General features: G+C 38.0%; 1 protein-coding gene across 7 annotated transcripts in view; it reads left to right on the forward strand.

The window, feature by feature from the left end:
• Window positions 1-20,363, forward strand: part of RPS6KA3 (ribosomal protein S6 kinase A3) — a 124,993-nt gene extending 104,630 nt beyond the window's left edge. For all 7 annotated transcript variants that reach the window (XM_081794333.1, XM_081794328.1, XM_081794327.1 and 4 more), the window contains 6 exons: window positions 1,910-2,068; window positions 4,064-4,225; window positions 7,308-7,384; window positions 7,914-8,031; window positions 13,496-13,636; window positions 14,924-20,363. In XM_081794333.1, the coding sequence (XP_081650459.1) occupies window positions 1,910-2,068; window positions 4,064-4,225; window positions 7,308-7,384; window positions 7,914-8,031; window positions 13,496-13,636; window positions 14,924-15,046 (780 nt within the window). In that variant the 3' untranslated portion in view covers window positions 15,047-20,363. The remainder of the gene's footprint in view (window positions 1-1,909; window positions 2,069-4,063; window positions 4,226-7,307; window positions 7,385-7,913; window positions 8,032-13,495; window positions 13,637-14,923) is intronic.
• The last annotated feature ends 458 nt before the right edge of the window (window positions 20,364-20,821 follow it).

A 20,821-nucleotide genomic window follows, 5' to 3' on the forward strand; every position in this document is an offset into this window, starting at 1 on the left:
GTAAATTCTTTAACTCCGATCATTTGAATCAGTTGTCTAACTCACTCTGGGAATGTTTTCAAATATCATGTGGTAGACAAAGAACTCAATATCGTAAGTTTTAAAAAAATTGACTGGAGTACAACATATGTAGCATAATTTCAGCTATAAAGAAAAATATGTTTATGTAATTAATTTTTGTATTTTTGCTTTAAGAAGAAAAATGTTACTGACGTTATTGCTTTTAATACCTATATTTACTGGAACATGTGGGTATTAATTAGTATTAGGGATTAACTAGTCTCAGACTCCATGGATTCCCCAAACTCTCTTCCACAGTACTGCCTGAGAAAGCAAACACTCAGATATGTTACTTGCCTACCTACATCTCATACCCCCACTCACCTCCAGTTCTTGCCTTCCTCTGTCTGCAGTAGTTTTCACACTTCCTCTCATACCCCATGCTCTAACCATGCTCTAGTATGTACACATCTTTCAGCTTTCCTCCTTTTCTCATGCTGCTCTGTCTGAATTTATGGTTTCCTCAATGAACAGTACCACTTCCCTTCTTTGCCTGGCTAACCACCGTTCCTCTAAAACTTTGCTAAAACATTACTTCCTCCAGGAGGTCTGTTCTTCGGATCGCCACACCCTAGACGAGTGAGGTATCCTTTCCTTTCTGCCTGTGGTTTTATCATACCAGAGCTGTTGGCGAAGGGTGTGAACTCCCCAGGCAGCATTAAACCTTCTCTTGCTGATGGTGCTCACATAGGCTCAAAGGCCATATCTGGGTGTCATAGACCTGATATGTCACATGGCCAACTAAGCCAGAGAATTTCTAAGGTACCTTTTGCCTTTCACCTCTGAGATTTTGTGAATTCCAAAGTTTACTCTTCCTTTTTCCTAACCAAAACTCCAGTTTCCTGAGATTAATTTATCACTGCTCATTGTTAGAAGAAGAATGTTAACTTAGTCCCATTAAAATGTGAAGCTGCATATCTTAAGTGACTCTTTAATTACTATAACCTCCCAAGAATCTGACCAACTAAATAAAAAAGGAAATACAGAAAATTCTTTCTTCCTTGACTTGGAAACTCCCTAAGCTGTTACTGGTTTTTACATCTTTCCTCCTTCTTTGATTTCAAATTCCAAGGTCTCTAAAATTTTTCCTGCTTTTATCATAGCATCTCCAACATTTTTTTAACTTATTTCTATGTCTGTTTCTCCCTACTAGAATAAAAACATTGAGGACAGGTACCTTGTTTTCTACATATTTGGGGCCCCAGCACCCACTACCTCTTACGGAGCTAAATAAAGGTGTGCAGTAACCCGGTGGTGATGGGGAATAAAAGAAACTGAAGCTTAATAAAGAGGCTATCTCAGTTTGGGATTGCCTGAAGTACAAATCCAAAATTACAATGAACTTTCTATTTCTGCATTGGGAGGAAACTTGTATGCTTCTGTGTGGTTAGATGGAATATCTTTCTGCTACTTGATCTTCCTACTGAATTTGTGCCACAGCTTGTATTTCAGTTTAATCAAAACCAGAATTGATTCATTGTACTGTTTATGTAAATATGGAAGTTCTGCAGTTGCAGAAGTTCCAGGAAAATCACAGTCCCCGCTGTCATCGATAGAAAGATCAAGAGAAACAAACCTGAGAGCAACAGTTCAGTACCCCTTCATATACGATGCCCATCGTTACTTTGATTGCCATGACTTAGGTTTCACAGAAGGAAGTTGCAGATTATTTTTCTGACATTCAATCTAATCAATTCCTGTTTTAATATTCTTGCATGTATAAAATGGCTTGTAAATTTTATATCCTCTATCAGTTGTGATAAATAAAAATTTCCTTGACTATAGACTTTGTTCTGAGCACATGTAAAGCCTCAAATAATTTTTGACATTTTGGTGTTAAATCTTACAGGTATATGATGATGGAAAATACGTGTATGTAGTGACAGAACTTATGAAAGGGGGTGAATTGCTGGATAAAATTCTTAGACAGAAATTTTTCTCCGAAAGAGAGGCCAGTGCTGTCCTCTTTACTATAACCAAAACTGTTGAATATCTTCACGCACAAGGGGTAAGTCTTTTTAACATTTTATATATACAAATACACACATGCACACACATACATACATATATATACATACACACACACACACTTTCACCTTTTCTTTTTTTTTTTTTTTACCTATTCTTTCTGAATGTTTGAACTAAAATTATAAAGGTAGAAGTTACTTTATACATTAATGGAAAATAACTACTATTAGCTTAATAATTATTTTGCTGTTCTTCATTTACTAAAATTTCTCCCACCAAGGTTGAAGTGCTACTTTGAAATCCTGACTTGTTTATATTAAGTTCTTATGCTTCCCAACAAAAAGTGAGTGAGGTCTTCTGACCAGGAAGACGCATCACCATTTTTGCTAGGCCACTCTGTGCTCTTGAGAATTAGATCCATTGCAAGTTTAGAAGCAGAACCATAGAATCATGGGTTGTATTCACTTATAAAAGGAAATTAAGAGGGGCACCTTGGTGACTTAGTTGTTTGAGCGTTCGACTTTGGCTCATGTCATGATCTCCTGGTTTGTGAGTTTGAGCCCCACATTGGGCTCGCGGCTATCAGTGCAGGGCCCACTTCGGATCCTCTCTCCACATGTCTCTCTCTGCCCCTGCCCTGCTCGCACTTTCTCTCAAAAATAAATAAACATTAAAAAATAAATAAATACGTGGGGCGCCTGGGTGGCTCAGTCGGTTGAGCATCCGACTTCGGCTCCGGTCATGATCTCACAGTTCGTGAGTTCGAGCCACGCGTCGGGCTCTGTGCTGACAGCTTGGAGCCTGGAGCCTGCTTCAGATTCTGTGTCCCCTCTCTCTCTGCCCCACCCCTGCTTGTGCTCTGCCTCTGTCTTTCAAAAATGAATAAACTTAAAATTTTTTTTTTAAATAAATAAAAGGAAATTAAGAGACTACTTCTTAAGGAGTTTATTTTCAATATGTTATTCTCATTTTGTTTGTCTTTGCTCCTAGAAGCTAACAAGTGGGAAGTGTCACTTTCATTCTAGAGCTTCTTGATTTCTAGATGGTCAAGATTCGCCTAGTATACTAGCTAAGAATTAGTGGGACTCCATAGTCGCTGGAGAATTGATGACCTTGCAGTCATCTAAGTCTTCTATATTCTTTTCCCATTGCTTCAGCAGTAATTAGTTACTCAGATGATCTGGAGAAGTAATGTTCTCAATGTTAGAAACTAAAACTGAGGTGATTGATTAAAATCTAGACTCAGAATTTAGTGGTAGAAGGAACATAGAAGTCTAATAAGGAATGTCAAGGTTTATGTGAAAGAAGTACTCAAGTAAGTAAAGGGGGAGAAATATTACAAAAATCTAAAGGAACAATATCTTTTAGTATGTGTGACATTGTCACTTGGATATTAAATAGGCAGTACTTAAAGTCTGGATTTTTTTTTCCTTTTTACCCCTAAACCCAGTGCCTGTTCCATTGAGCCTGTCAGCACTTGTTTGTTGCATACATCCATTATACATGCTGTTCCCTCTCCTTAGAATGACTGTCCCTCACTGTTCCAGCTTGTTTGGACCAGATGTTACCTCCTCTAGAGACGTATCACCTGTTTATTCTCTGCCTTCCTCACTACCGTGCAAGCTCCTAGCATGGAAAGGCAAGGATCTTACAGGTCTTGTTTAATATGGTATCTGGAGCTTCTTATATAATACCCTGGCACATGATAGGCATTCAATAAATATTTGTTGAATAAATGAATAACCTAGAGGCAGATATTACTGCTATTTGCATTTTACCTTGACCTAACCTACGTACTCAATGGACAAAGAGGAGGGAAGTACATACTATTTTTTCTTCCTTCTTTCCTTGCCCTGGTTCTGTATTAGAGAGTTATGCTTACATTATCAGCCTTTTATAATGTTGAGATCATTTGAAGGTCAGCACTCACATCCTCTTAAGTACATTGCTTGACAGTTTGTGAATAAAGAATTTTCCATCATGGAAATGTGTTGTTGTATTGTTAATGTACCTCTTTAATTTGTATTTCAATTAGGTGGTTCACAGAGACTTGAAACCTAGCAACATTCTTTACGTGGATGAATCTGGCAATCCAGAATCTATTCGAATTTGTGATTTTGGCTTTGCCAAACAGCTAAGAGCAGAAAACGGTCTTCTTATGACTCCTTGTTATACTGCAAATTTTGTTGCACCAGAGGTAATTGTGAAGTTATTTGCTTCCAGTGTTTCAGTATATTTAAAAACTCATTTGCTGTGTTTAATATGGAGTAGTTAATAGTTGTTTAATTGAAGACTTACTGAACAAATAATTAAAATAAAATGTCAGCTCTTTTTCTTCTGATGGTAGTTCATCCTGTCCTCAGTCCCCTACTACTTAGTCCTTTTCTTGCCCTAACTTCTGTCTTTCTACATAATCACTCATCTGTAGTGGTCTACTGTCACTAACACTTTTGTGCTTGTCAGCTCATGGAATTAAATGGAAAGTAGCTTATTCTCATCCTTTCCTAATATCCTTTTTAATTTACTGGTTTTGTCACCATCTTCCTGTGTTTCTGAGGCTAAAACATCATGGTTTCTTCTTGTCTTTAGCTACATAACTAGGTATCATCTCTGTTATCCTCAAAAACCAGTTTGAGGTTCTTCTGTTCACAAAACTGCCATCCTAGGCCCTGCTTCCTTCACCACACCCCAAATGACTGCCATGGCCTAATTTCACCTTGCTCCCTTTCTTGATCTCTGATCATTCCACAGAAGAGCTGCAGCATTACTGAAGTCTTTTTCAAGCCCTACTTTGATCAAGTTGCTTCTTTTCCTAAGAAATTTCTGTTCCCCATTGTAGCAAATCTAAAATCCACTGCTTTGCCCTCAAGATTTCTTGTCTTTTTATTATCATTGTGTAAAAACACATAACTATGAACTAGATAAGAAAAAGTAATAGTTTACCGAGGCACCTGGGTAGCCCACTTGGTTAAGCATCTGACTCTTGGTTTCAGCTCAGGTCTCACGGTTCTTGGGTTCGAGCCCCGCATTGGCCTCCATGCTGATAGCGTGGAGTCTGCTTGAGATTCTCTCTCTCCTGCTCTCTATGCCCCTCCCCCACTCATGCTCTCTCTGTCTCTCTCAAAACAAATAAATAAACTTAAAAAAAGATAGTCAACCCTAAGATAGGGGTTATGTGCCAATCACATGTATTAACTGATTTCATCCTCACAACATAGGGTTTACAGGTAATAATTCCTTCTAATTATAACTTTGTGAAGTAAGTACTTTCACTCAATTTTTATAGGAAACCAGGTGCACAGTGAAAGGTTACATAATTTATTTGAGGTCAGGTCGAGATTTGAGCCCCAGCAATATGGCTGCAAAGTCTGTGCATTTACCATTATATATTTCACAAAAAATGATAATAGTTGGTAGTGTTAGAATGGTTGCATTATATTTACCAAACTTTTTGTAATTTTCTTACTTTGAGTTATAAAATAATACTTTTAAAAAGACTCCTTGCACCTGTTCTGGTGGTACTAGAGCTAATGAGGGACAGACTCTCTGCTTGTTTGTCCACATACCCACAGCATCTGACACATATCCAAGCATAGTCACTTCATCTAGCCATTTCATTTTTCCCCATCAGTGTTTTCTGCTTCAGACAATCAATCTGCTTCTTGAAATCACCATGTAGCTGTTTTGCCTTGGCACGTTGGATGTTTTTTTGTTTCAAAGCCTCTGAATTCATCTTTTTCAGGAAATCTTCCATAATTAAACTCTCTTTAGACTTGAGCTTTTAACTCGTTGTCTCCTACTCACCACTTAGTCATCCAGGTTAAAACTTGGAAGCCCTCCTAAAATCCTCCTTCCCCATCATTTCTCTACATCCAGTGGGTCACCAAACCCTTTCCATTCTGATTCCTAAATATTTTAGACCTCTTATCCTTTACCCTCTACATCTCATCTGAACTAAGTTGTTCCTTTTATCTTTACATCTCTTTCTCTCCATGTCCTGCCTTGGTGTGGTTCCTCACAGCCTTTCACTTGGTTTGATACAAATTGTTTTCTGTCATTTGGCCTTTTTTCCAGTCTGTCTTCTTACCAGCATTTCCTCTATACCTTGAGTTAGCCTTTTGGTGTACACATCTACTTATTTTATTTCCCTGTTTAATGCTTCAGTGACAACTGATTGCCTACAGGAAAAATATTTTAATTCCTTAACAAGATACATGTAAAAGCCTTTCATTCTCTCCAGTGTACCCTACCTAGAGATCTGGCCACACTGAATCCTTGCCTCTCCTTAAGCATGCTCTGCTCGCTTGCCTCTGCCCTTTGAGTGTCTCTGCCCTCCCCAACCTCCTCCCTTTGCCTCCTGAATTCTTACTTATAGGCCCAGTACAAGCAGGCTGCCCCCTAGCCTTCCTTCTCTCCACATTTCAAGAATGAATTGTTTCCTCATCTTTATACTCAGACCACTTTAAATATAGTTTTGTTATAATACTTACCACGTTGTCAAAGTGCAACTCTTGATACCAGCTCAGGTGGTGATTTTTCAGTCATGAGATCAAGCCCCGCATTGGGCCCAATGCTGAGCATGGAGCCTCTTGGGATTCTCTATTCCTCTCTCTCTCTGCCCCTCCTCTGCTTGCTCTCTCTCTCTCAAAATAAATAAACATTTAAAAAAATCAGCCAAAAAAATACTTTACCACATTGGATTATTAACTTTATTTATTTATTTATTTATTTATTTATTTCCCCTGCCATATTCTGATTTTCTTAAGGAAACCAGAGTGTTTTGTGTTTATCACTGTTCATTCCTAGGAATAGTTGGCGATTACTAAATGCTCAAGTGAATCATTTTATATATGTAGAAGTATAATTTTGCACTCTATCATTTGTACTTTCATATGTGTTCTTAAAAGTATGGTTTTATGTAACCAGTTTTGCAGCCTTATACAAACTAAATATATATTCATTTAAATAAGAAACTTAGAGGGGAGTAGGGATGGGAAGGAAAGAAACTTAGCTTCAATTTATTTTATAGTTCTCTCTATGCTACAGCAGCACTCAATAAATGCTAATTCAAATACCAAAATGAAATTTTACATATATATGAAATATTAGTCATAGAATGTTCTGGAATAGGGTTAATATATTATTGCCTTGTTTGCTAATCATGTTCTGTTGAGGTTTTTCTTAAATACACTGATTTAGAAGATACAGTGTAGTTCATGGCCTATTCACATCTCTAAAGTAAACAGTGGTGTATTAATACTAATTGTTATTTTTTCTAGGTTTTAAAACGACAAGGCTATGATGCTGCTTGTGATATATGGAGTCTTGGTGTCCTCCTCTATACAATGCTTACTGGGTGAGTGGACCATATTTTGCAAGCATTTATTCATCAATATTTTCTTCAAATTATTTAGTTTTATTTCATTTCTGCGTTATAATATCCTTCTTTTCATGTTTTCTCTTATTACCTAATACAATCCTGTATGTGTGTGTGGATTTGTAAATACATATTTATAACTGTATCATTGATGATTTTCTATAATGTACCATTTACTAATGTCTTAAGGTCTTAGCTTGACTTTTTTCCATGCCTTTTTTGTATTCTTACGTCATAAATATACACTACTTTAAATATTTTATTCTTATGTGTCATATCTTAAAATATTTATTTTATAATATATTAAGTCTAATTAATAGTTCATAGCTTATACCTTGAACTGGCGCTTTATGAAGCTTCATGATGTTGATGTTTTTCACTTTCGGAGATTTCAATGAAGTATTACATTAAATTACTCAGAGTACTCTTGGATACTGCAAAGAAATGTGAAGATTACCAACCAAAAAGAAATTTTATTCATTAACATTTTAATTTTATTATAAAATAGTTACACTCCATTTGCAAATGGCCCTGATGATACACCAGAGGAAATACTGGCACGGATAGGCAGCGGGAAATTCTCACTCAGTGGTGGTTACTGGAATTCTGTTTCAGACACAGCAAAGGCAAGTATAGCTTCCTATAATAAACTTTTGAGAAAATAATTTTTCATAATCCCTAGTGAGAAAAAATCATGCCAGTTAAAAACTTTTGTTTATGAAGTAGTATTTTGAAGTGATGTTACCAAATAACTTGAACTCACAAATGGACCAATTAATTTGTTTCCCAGAGGTATTGGTTTGGCTTTGTTATTATCTATATATCTAAAACTACTTCTTACTTACAAACATAATGAATAATAATGGTGGTAGTCTTCATGATTCGTGTGTCTATTCTGTGCCTCACACTGCACTTCTCCTAAATTATCCCATTTAATCTTCTTAACAAACCCTGTAAAATAGGCGTTAGTATCTCCATTTCACAGAAGGAAACCAAGGCCCAGAATTTTGGTGTGAATTTGTTTTTGGTTACCCACCAGCTACATGTGGGTGCTTCAAATTAAACAGTTGATTCCAAAGCCCTTGTTCCCTAGAATAGACTATACTATGTTCTCTTTTTGGTCCATATTATGTAGAAAGGGGTCTCCTCTTCTTCACAGTAAACAGTAGTATAGTTTTATAGTGTCTGTTTGAAATCCACTTGAAAAGCCTTTGTCCCTGAAAGATCTGCCATCCTCTGGCTGACTTGCTTTCCAATTCTGCTCTGCTTCCACTTTACTCGTAGAAAATGCTCTTTTAAAAAGAAGAGCAAAAAATTTAAAAACTAAAAAGAAAAAGAGGGGCTCCTGAGTGGCTCAGTCAGTTAGGCTTCCAACATCAGCTCAGGTCATGATCGCAAGGTCCGTGAGTTGGAGCCCTACGTCGGGCTCTGTGCTGACAACTCAGAGCCTGGAGCCTGCCTCGGATTTTGTGTCTCCTTCCCTCTCTCTGCCCCTCCCCAACCTGTGCTCTGTCTCTCTCTCTCAAAAATAAATAAACATCTTTAAAAACCTAAAAAAAAAGAAGAGCAGAGTTTTCCACTTCCAAGGAAGAAAAACATAGAGGAGATAAAGAAGATAATTACTGGTAAAAGTGCTTGCTGGTTTCTCTTAGAGGTGGAAGCCTGAGGTGAGATGATTGTGTAAGTAAATAGGGCATGTAACAAATGTCGATTGATACTTTTGGCCTAGAGATGAAGCCTATGTTAGCCAATTTAATGTCTATATAGATAACATTTGGCTTTATAACTGATTTAAAATGACCTGGTATCCTTTCCCTTTTTTTAGCCGTAACATTTCTTAAACCAGATGATTCATTTTTCTGGGGATTTCTTTTTCTTCCATGTATTGAGCACCTACAACCTGCTTAATAAGTGAAAGTCCAGGGATAAAAGATGTGACTGAGATAGAATTCCTGATCTCAGGAATCTCACAGTCTAGTTGGGAGATGGCCCCAAGTATACAGTACAGTGTCACGTGTGCTGTTACAGTGGTACATTTTTTTATGTTGAAGAAGTTCACAGATGGTGCTCAGTCAGAAAGATTTCCAGGAAAGCTTTCCAGAAGCAGTGAAGGGACTTTCTTGGCAGCTTTAGGGAGCAGAAGGATGTATTCCATCCCAGGCTGAGAGAGCAACACATGCTATTTGTGGTCACGACAGCCTGAGCATGGCAGAACGCCTCCAGGTTGCTGCACACGGTTTGATGGGACTAGTACAGGGTACACGTGAGAAGGTAGCTGATGAGCCCAGATTATGAAAGGCTTTGTAGATTATGCTCAGGATTTGGGGTCTATTCTAGGTATTGGAGAAGTGTTGAAAAATCTTAAGCATTTTCATGATCACATTTTCTTTTTTTAAAATGTTAATTATCGAGAGAGAGAGAGCAGGGGAGGGGCAGGGGGAAAGAGAGAGAGAGAATCCCAAGCAGGCTGTGCTGTCAGAACAGAGCCCAGCACAGGGCTCGATCTCACAAACCATGAGATCATGACCTGAAACGAAATCAAGACTGAGTCTTGATTCAACCGACTCAACCAACTGAGCCACCCAGGCGCCCTGAAAATTTTCCTTGTTTAAGTTTATTCTGTGGTGGGGTAATTCTTATCCATGGAGTCTACCACACATTGTCATGATCAGTTGTGAGGCATGTCAAGTAATGTCACCATATGAAGTATCAGAGCTTACCCACTGCCTGCTTTTTAAATAAATTATAGAGATAACCTCACCTTGCTCTAATTTTGATAATTTCGTTCTCATTGACTTGCATGCCAGTATGCTGTTTTGGGCGAAAGAAAAGTGAGGATGAGATAAAAATGGGATCTAAGTCACAGCCTTTCTTATAAATGTTACATCATTACTAACAACTTTTGCTAATTTGTCCAGTTAAGACTTGAGATTGTTGGGGTGCCTAAGCGGCTCAGTCACTTAAGCGTCCGACTTCACTCATGTCATGATCTCATGATTGGTGAGTTTGAGCCCTGTGTTGGGCTCTGTGCTGACAGCTCAGAGCCTGGGGCCTGCTTCAGATTCCATGACTCCCTCTCTCTGCCCCTCCCCCGCTCGCACTCTCCCTCTCTCTATCAAAAATAAATAAACATTAAAAAAAATTTTTTAAAAAGACTTGAGTTTGCAAGTATAATGTGATAATTGAATACCCACAATATTCGGAAGAAGGGGGGTTCTATCAATCTGATATGTCACCTCAAGAGTACATTGCACATGTGAATGTCATCAGTCATATGGGCCATATGTTTCATATGTGGCTTTGAGAAGAACAGGACCATTTACTGGGCATTTATGTGCCAAGAACTATGCTAGTACTTTTACCTACATTATTTCATTCATTCCTCACTGACCTAATATTAGGGACTTTACTTGTAAGGTTTTGCAGTAGTTCAGGTCATGAATGATGAAGATCTACACTAGAGCAGTTGTAGCAGGATTTGAGCCAAATGGAAGAGAAATTTGGCAGGCAGAATAGATTCGGTGGTTAATTGGACATAAGAAGCAAGGGAGAAGCAGATAGCAAGCATGTAGTCCTTATTTCCACGTCAGGCAAACGAGCAGGGTAGTAGTGTCCTTCACCAAGATGTGGAATGCAAAAGTAGTTTTGAGAGGAGTGATGACTACAGATTTGGAAATTAAGAATTTGAAATGTGACTATGATATATAATTAAGAGATGTGTGTTCATCAAGCACCTGGCTATATGGATGTAGATTTTAGGAAGAAGTAGAAGTCTTGGGTGGACTGTGGAGTTGGAAGTTGTCATCATCTGGAGTAGCTACAGCCATGAGCACAAAGGAGCTTTTCTGAGCAGAGTGATGAGAGCTATGGAAGGAATTCAAGGGAGCCACCACCATTTAATGAGAAAGCTTAGGAGGAATAGCCATTGAAGGGTAACAGAACAGGAGGAAGAGAAGTGGTTCTCAGTGACTTGGCCCAAGTGCACTGCTTAATGCACAGATTTGATTAAAGTTATAGTAGAGTTTTGTTGTGTCCCTCAGCAGTTTTGCAACCTTTTATGTACTTGAAGAACATTTTCGCACTTTAAGAATTTTGAAGGGGAGTTACTGGTTGTTTCACTTTTTATTTCTAATTCTGTTCAGTAAGTTATTCCCGCTCTTAGCTGTTAATGAAAACTAAAAATAAGAAACTGGTAGTATCTAATAGCAGAGGAATCCTTAGAATAACATCTCGATTCCCAATATCCAGTCAGCCACCGGGTTCTGTTGTTTCTTCTAAGTACCTCAGTTCCATCCATATTTCTCCATTTTTTATACTGCCCTGAAGCCATCAACTCTCACCGGTCTCACATTGGAGTCTCCAGGCTTGTACCCTGCAATCCGTTTTCGTTCACACTTAGTGAGCATAATCTCTCTAAAGTACAAACGTGACTGTATTACTCCTTTGCTTTAAATGATTTCTTACCTCCGGAAAAAGTGCACCTTTGCTAATGTAGCTTACAAGGGCCTTCAGGGTCTGGTCCCTTCTCACCTTTCTCACTTTATCTGCTGCCACTGTCTCCTTTGCAGGTTTTGTTACAGCCACATTGCCGTTCCTTTCAGTTCCTTAACTGTGGCATGTTCTCCTATCCCTGAGGGCTCTCCTCTAAATACACTCGGCTCTGCCTCCTTGAATTACTCTGTCCCCCCCCCCCCCCCCCCCCGCCCTCTTCTCTAATCTATCTCCTGCTCATCCTTCAGGTCTCACATTCCTCTAAGGAAGTCACTCCTAAGCCACAGCACCCTGTTCAGGTTAAGCGTCTCTTTGTGTTCAACTGTACCTCTTTATTCATCCCATCCAAGAACTTACTGTTTGCTTTGTAATTGATTCTTTGTCTCTCCCTCACTGGGCTGAAAGCTTCATGAGGTTAGAGTTCATTTTATCTTATTCATTTCTAAATACCCAATGCCTAGCAGGATACCTGGCCTTCAGTGGATACTTAGTAGATACATTCTGAATGAAAAATCAAGTTAGAGAAGGCTTTTATAAATCGTAACTGTGTTATTTTTGAAAGTATAAAACTAGCAATTATATGGATCTATACCTCAGCATAGGAAAGCATTTGGATAGATAGAAAGCATTTGTCTCTTGTTGAAGAATGGGATTCTGGGAGTTCTTCATGTTCTTTTGCTTCTCTGTAGTTCTTAATTTTTTTTTTTTTTTTATAAATTTTTTTTTTCAACGTTTTTTTATTTTTTTTATTTTTGGGACAGAGAGAGACAGAGCATGAATGGGGGAGGGGCAGAGAGAGAGGGAGACACAGAATCGGAAACAGGCTCCAGGCTCCGAGCCATCAGCCCAGAGCCTGACGCGGGGCTCGAACTCACGGACTGCGAGATCGTGACCTGGCTGAAGTCGGACGCCTAACCGACTGCGCCACCCAGGCGCCCCCTTAATTTTTTTTTATAATGCCTATAAGTTGCTTATGAAGTGGGAAAAAATAAAAATAATTCCAATCTGGGGCCCCTGGCTGGCTCAGTTGGTATGGTATGCAATTCTTGATCTCAGGGTCGTGAGTTCAAGCCCTGCATTGGACATGGAGCCTATTTAAAAAAAAAAAAAAAAAAAAAAACTCTAATCTTTTGTAGGGGGCATTTGGAGCCCTCCAATTAAATTTATATTATTGGGCAGTTACATTCTGTTTTTCATTATTACAAGCAGCACAAAAAAAGTCTGTAGCTAAAAATTACTTAGAAATAAACTTACAAAGGTATAGAAAAATCAGAATATCTAGATGAAAAAAAGAGCCAAAGTACTTTAAGATACATAAATGTGGTAAATTTACTCTTTGTAATGCACCAAAATTACTGTTAACTAAGGGAAGAGAAAACAGACTTAGGTTTTTGCTTTTGTTTGTTTGTTTGTTTTGTTTGTTTTTTTTTTTTTTTTAAGAAATTATCATGTTGACCAAATTGCTTTGAGCCCAAAGGTTTGGTACCAGGAAAAAATAGTGTCATAGAAGCTAAGGAAGAATGCTGACCAGTGTCAAGGGCTATAGAAAAACAAACAGAAAGATTTAAATTTGTTTTATTATTATTCTTCCCATCCCAGGACCTGGTGTCAAAGATGCTTCATGTGGACCCTCATCAGAGACTGACGGCTGCCCTCGTGCTCAGGCATCCTTGGATTGTCCACTGGGACCAACTGCCGCAATACCAACTAAACAGACAGGACGCGCCCCATCTAGTCAAGGTGAGTGTCCCTATTCAGGCACTCTTTTCCACATGTTCTGCAGAAGACTTTGAGCCGCCCTCTCCATGCCCACACCACCTTTCCCTTTCCCTCATCCTGTTTCCATTTCTCGAATGGGATTCCCTTATAGTGAGTACTTTAGAAAAGAAAAAGTCGCGGTGCCTGGGTGGCTCAGTCGGTTGAGCATCCGACTTCAGCTCAGGTCACAATCTCATGGTTTGTGAATTCGAGCCCCGCGTTGGGCTCTGTGCTGACAGCTCAGAGCCTGAAGCCTGTTTTGGATTCTGTGTCTCCTCCTCTCTCTGCCCCTCCCCTGCTCATGCTCTGTCTGTCTCTCAATAATAAGTAAACGTTAAAAAAGAAAAGGAAAAGTCAAGGCACACCAAAATATCACAATAAAACTGGTTTAAGGGGCGCCTGGGTGGCACAGTCGGTGAGTTCGAGCCCCACATCAGGCTCTGTGCTGACAGCTCAGAGCTTGGAGCCTGCTTTGGATTCTGTGTCCCCCCCTCTCTCTGCCCCTCCCCTGCTCGTGCTCTGTCTCTCTCTGTCTCAAAAATAAACAAAAACATTTTTTAAAAGTTAAAAAAAAAAACTAGTTTAAGAATGACTTCTGGGTCACCTGGGTGGCTCAGTCAGTTAAGCGTCTGACTTTGGCTCAGGTCATGATCTCACGGTTCATGAGTTCAAGCCCCGCATCAGGCTCTGTGCTGACAGACAGCTCGGAGCCTGGAGCCTGCTTCAGATTCTGTGTCTCCCTCTCCCTCTGCCCCTCTCCTGCTTGTGCTCTGTCTCTGTCTCTCAAAAATAAAAGAAATGTTAAAAAAATTTTTAAAAAAGAATGACTTCTGAATTTATCATTCAGATAAGCTTAAGCATTTCCTAATTTTTTTCTATACTTTACTTTCTTATGCAAAACCCAAAACAAACTTTGAGGTCACCAGTGGTGGCAAAATACAGGTTCCAAAGAGCATGCTTTGCTACCTCTCACATTAAAGGATTGCAAAGAAACAACAAGTTGAATAGTCCTGAGAAAAGTGAGGACTGCTTGTTATAAGACCATCCCTGTCCTTTCTCATCCATAATTTCAGCCACCCACATTTGCATCTTCAACTTTAGGTAAATCAGAGGGTTTGACCAGGGTGGTTGTTTTCATTATGAGCCCTATTAAATCTGTATACATTTTCATATGAAGAAAATAGGGGGGGGGGAATCTCAATTTCATATTCTGTGTACATATGACTACCCATTGTCGTTTGTGTTATGACCTTTCTTTCCTGTTTTCAGGGTGCCATGGCAGCTACGTATTCTGCTTTAAACCGTAATCAGTCGCCGGTTTTGGAACCAGTAGGCCGTTCTACTCTTGCTCAGCGGAGAGGTATTAAAAAAATCACCTCCACAGCCCTGTGAAGTGACCTCACTGAGATATTTGGTACCATGGTGTAAGCTGATAGCACAAGTTCTGGCGACAGGTAGCACATATCTGAGAGACACCTGCAAGCACACACTGTCCCAGCTGGTACCCATAATGCTGCTGCTCCTGCTGCTGCTCCTGCTTCCGTCTCTTCTCGCTTTAAATGATTGTTAGCAAGTTAGATTTTCCTGGAGCTTCGGATGAAATGAAAATGGAAACATGATGAAGACATATTCACTGAATCAACGAGAATAATGAACATATGAATACCACCTAAAAATACACTGAATAAAGTACTCTACACCATATAGCATTATTTTTATAGGAAATATTTCATGTCCCTGAAATATTCTTTGTTAGTTATAGGGATGGACAGTTTATGTTAAGCACTTAGCTTAAACAATCCGTTTCTATTAGCACTGTATCCCTTGTGCCATCCAACATTTTGTATGTTTTTGTAAACAGTTCATATACAGTACATTTCTGTACTGCTTTCTTTAATGTATACATGCTTTGTTTAACTTGGAATCTATTATTATTAATCAATTGACTATTAAATCTGGTTAAATAGTTCACCTGGATTAACAGTATTGTTGGACAGCCCTAAAAATGGCCAGATTGTGGAACAGCTGTTGAATGTAATACTTCCAAAATGTACATATCTTTCCCCATGTCTGTTTCACTGGTTCGTTCATTTGTTTGTTTCTTAAAGTCAGGTGCTTTGTCAGACTAACCTAGAGAGCTGTTACGGTAGAGAAAGTTATCACATGTGTGTGGCATGACATCAAGAGTACAACTATGAAGTTAGTCCATATACGTTGCAACTCCTTAGGGTTCTTTTTTCCTTAGTTGAGGAAGTAGTTCTTGCACTTTTAATCTTGAATAGTATCCATATTTAGTATTTGGCATATAATTTGGGATTTTGCCAGTATACATCAGGCCTTTAAGAGTTATGGTGAAGAGATTGGCAAAGGAAAATTTAGCAACAGGTCATTCAAGTCCCATTGGATCTTTCATATTTAAATAGATCAAGTTGCAGAATTTCGCTTATGAATAACAGGATACATGTTCTTGTATACCTGCAAGAAAAGTATGCTTTTTTTGGAAAAAAGGTAAATCATAATGAGTTCTGTCCCATTACAATGCTCTATATTAAACACTAATTTGAATGTAATAAAGGCCACCAGCCTCTATATGAAATTGGATTTAAACTTTTTTATTCGAGGGAATAAAACATTCTTGATCAAACAATATCTGTTCTCACCTGAAATCATAGCTAAGGTAGGCTAAGTGAATGTTCACCATTGAGTGTTTTCTGAATTCCTTCTGATGATTTACAGCCTTATAATTTTTCCTTTAACTTCAGAACTGATCAGCTTTCATAGTGGTCACTGGGTCTGCTTCGATTACAGTATTCATTATCTACATCTAATCTGGGTAGTTTTCACAGTTTCATTTAATTAAGGAAACTTTTGTATCCATTATTACCTGTATTTTGGTCAAGCTATCTACCATACATCAATTTATAATATGAAAAACATGAACAAAGAGAAAGTGATTTAGCTTAGCCTTATCAGAAATGTACCCAACGGATCTTAGTCATGTACTAAGCCATTTACATCAGAAGTCTTTTTCTCCTGCCTGAAGCTTTAAATCTTCTCTTGAAAGTACAAAGCCAAGAAAGCATACTTTAGTTAAATGTCTTGGAAGCCACTTATCATTTCTTAATTTCTCCTCTGTGCAACTAAAGAGAAAGGGAGAGTCTGTAACATTAATTTTGCTTAAGTGACACAAAATGATTATCACATCGAAATCAAATGTAAGTTTATCTTCTAAATAAAAAACATATAGGAGGAAGGATTTCAGAAGATCTAGTAGAAGAAAGTGTTTTTTTTTTTTTTTTTACAAATGCTAACTATCAAAAACTGCTTCCCATTGCCTGGAAAGAAACCTTTTTTTTTCCTTTCTCTCTCTATTCAGTATTTCAAACTATGACCATCCCAAATTCTTGTCACTTTTAAAATGTTAATGTAACTCTAGACAGAAAAAAGATACATTTGCAAATTTTGGACACTGTTGCAATTCCATAATTGCTTAGGTGTTTTGTCCATCATAATCTTAGAACCAGAAGTAAATGTGTAAACCCTTATAAATTATCTAGTCCAGCTTTCACATGTTGCATGTAAAGAACCTAAGACCCAAAGCAAAGACTTCTCATTTGGTTTTTTACCCTCATAACACCATGCTGCCTTCCCTTCATATTATCACCCAACCAGGAGCAGACTTGTTCAAATCATATATATATATATATATATATATATATATATATATATAGTTCTTAGGACATTTACTCTACTGGTATATGAATGCCAAATTGATTGCTCTCAAAGATATTGCCTTCTTTGCCTACTCCAGCTGCCAGTTTTATTGGAGAATATCAAGTCATATGTTCACACAAGTGAAGGTTTTTGCCTAAAATGCAGTTCATAACCTTAATTTATTTCATCTGTGGTCCTGGGTTTCCTATTGCCTTTGACTTAGGCAAGTTGGCCAACAATTGTGCTCTAAATGTAGTGCTTGCACCGGGTTTACCTTTTCATTAATTTCTGAGTCCACTTCTTCTGGGCCCTTCACCAGTTAGTTCTGCTGGTTACCAGGGCTTCTCCCAGAAAGGTTTAAGTTCAGTCTTAAAGATATTTCAGTGTGAAAGAAGGAACGAAACTATCAGGCCACTTTTACAACCCCCCTCTTAGCTTATAATCCAAAATAATACCTAGAATTGAAGATTGCATTTAACTTTGCCAAGCACACGCTGAAAAATATGGATTACACTACCATGTGTTTTATATCTTCTCTTTCAAGTGATGATGTTAAATTAAGGTAAGTTTTGTCCTTTTAATTTTTTATGTAACTCATTTCAGCTCCTTCTAATTTATAGAGATGCCTCTTTCTAAGTACAATAATAGACCCTTCCTTAACTTTAACAGTTTTGATGCGGATTTGTTCATTCACATGCAACCCCAGAAATCCAAAAATGTAGTGATTTTGCCAGGGCACAGAATCAAGATGCTTCAAGGTTAATGTGTGGGAAAAGCCATTTAGTGAGTGGTGTGGTGTGTATGCAGTAGAGATTCACATTTCACATGCCCAGGGCTGCCAAGTATGGGTTTGAATCAACCGTTTCTCACCTAATTTTAAGAAGTCGTTGCTGTTGGGGCCAGGACACATTATGGGAGGTGGGGCTAGCCTGTTTGCTGTGCCCTGCACCCTCAGTACAGGAAAGACTTATAAGGGGAGTGGGGTGCAACGGCTTCATGAGTAGGCAGAATGGGTTGGGTTGGAAAGGGGCTGAGGGGTCCAGCCTGGGATGAGAGCAGAAAAGCATTCAAGATTTGGGAGCCTTGGTACAGATGTACTTAATCACTATGGGAGTCAGCAATATATATCTCAACATGGCTTTGATATTCTCTACTTGCTGGCCTTTATAAATGAACACTTTTCAGCTCGCTTTACCGTATTTTATAGAGAAAATTCTCATGGTAGTATCAAGCGTTTGTGAGATTTATGAAGGCATTAGGACAGATATCTCAGGAATGTGAAGGGTTAGAAAAGGTCTGTTTTCAGTGATGAACAAATGCGACGGGTTCCATGGTTGACCCGTGGTGCTTAAACCAAGAGGTTCCAATTCTAGTCCTAGAGTTCTGTCCCTCCAGAAGCTTCAACTCCTTGTGACTCACAAACTAGATGTATACTTTGAGTTTTAGTTAATTCACAGATAAGTTGACTTCACTCAGTACTTATATTTCAATTAGTGAAAATAGTCCTCTCTTCACCTCCAGATTGCTTACATTTTGCTGGTTTCCCCAAGTGACCATTGGTGGAGACCAATTAATGAAGGAATGAGATTTGCTTTCTTGCGACTATGGTATTCTGCAGAGCCACGTTTAACCACTTTTTCTAGTGAAGAATCTACAGAATTATAGTACCTAAATATGGATGGCCAAGAAAAATTTGTATCTACAGTGTGCTTTATGTACTTCTGACACTGCTGTATTTTGTGTGGTCAGGTGACTTGTAACTGGTTCCAATGTGACTGAGTGTTCTCAAAGAATTCTGGTAATTAAGTCGACTTAATTTTCTTAAGCCTTGTATTACTATCAGTCTCATATTTACCACTTTGATTCTAGTCTTTTAACTGTTCATAACAGGGCATACCAAGGGTTGGGATGAGAGTCTACTTCCTACCTCTTAAGGCACTTTCCTCATTATTTTGCCATATAACCTTGAAGTGCATGATAAGCTGTTTAAATGTCCATGACTTCTCTCAGAGCAACTAGCAAAGTATATGACATTGAATAGAGATTAGTGGAAAGGAAAATTTAGAGACTAAATTCAGAGATGCAGACCTCAAGAAAACCTCTTGAGAGCATGTACCATTTGAATACAAAATATGTAAACGTATGTGAGAGGAGAAGTCTCTGTAATAGTCTAAGTAGATTAGTTCATTATCTAATGGAAGTGAAAATCTTTACTCCTATTATCACTATAGTACTGAATGAACTGTATACTGAGTTTTTCAAACAAGTATTTAAAGTAGAACTTTTAAATACAAAGCAAGGGCATAAGGATAAAGGTTTTGGTTTATGTTTCTCTAAGTGTAGTTTACCATCTAAAGATATATATATATATATATATATATATATATATATATATATATATAATTGCCATTCCTTAGCATCCTTATTAATTGTGGGTGATGAGGTTTTAATTCTTAAAATTATGTACATGTATTAGGTTTATCTTAACTCTTACCCTGAGCAAAAGGGAAGGTATACGCCTAAGGGTTGTAATTATTTTGCATTTCTGGCCTTGGGTGGGAATGGGGTGGGCATCTACTTAAACAGTTTTTAAAAAAGAAAAAAAATCACAAGTATTTTTCTACTATTATACATGATCTTACTTTATACTAGTTTCTCTCTAGTGAGGCATGCCAGAAGCCCAAGGTACCTTATCATGAGTTCCTATGTGTTGTACCTTTTATCGGTGGTCAAATCACATCAGATGCTTGGCACCTGCTGCCATAATTATGAAATGCTTGTAAAGGATTAAATATCACTGAATACTTTAAATTGTTTTACTTAAGAGTTTAATCTGGGAAGTTTTCAAATCATACTATTAATGTGTAATCTAAGCTCTTTCAGATGTATCCATGAATAATCCTGGAACAATATTGCTTGTATTCCTGTCACAGAACAGGTTTTGTAATCTTTAAAAGAAATGAAAATTTATATAATAAAGTTTCAAATAAATGCATGTATGTCATTTATCAGGTCATTTCAATTATATGATAATCCTTCATATTGCCAAATTCTATCCAAAGTATAGTATCAGTCCATATTGGACTGATAGAACTTAAAATAGGAATGTTTCTGAGTTAAGTGCAAAATAATTTTTGTATGCAAAGTCTTGGTTAGCCCAAAGAGTATCACATCAGACTCCTAAGTCATAGACCTTACCCAATACCAAACTTGAGTAATGATTCAAAGCATACAGAGTGATCACCAGGCACAGATGAAACAAGCTTTTCTTGGAGAAGTCCAAGATTATCAGACTGAGCTCCAAAATACCCTTTTTCTTTCTCATTATGGTGCATTTTGGATTCAGAGTTAAAGGACAAGTTTCCTTCTGAGCAATGTATGTGGAGACATTGCTTAAATCATTTGGTTTTGCAACATCTTTTTTTTAATTCCTAATTGCACAAATGATGAGCC

Source organism: Panthera onca, chromosome X (genome assembly GCF_046562875.1).
Source record: "Panthera onca isolate mPanOnc1 chromosome X, mPanOnc1 haplotype 2, whole genome shotgun sequence".
Taxonomy (NCBI): Eukaryota; Metazoa; Chordata; class Mammalia; order Carnivora; family Felidae; genus Panthera; species Panthera onca.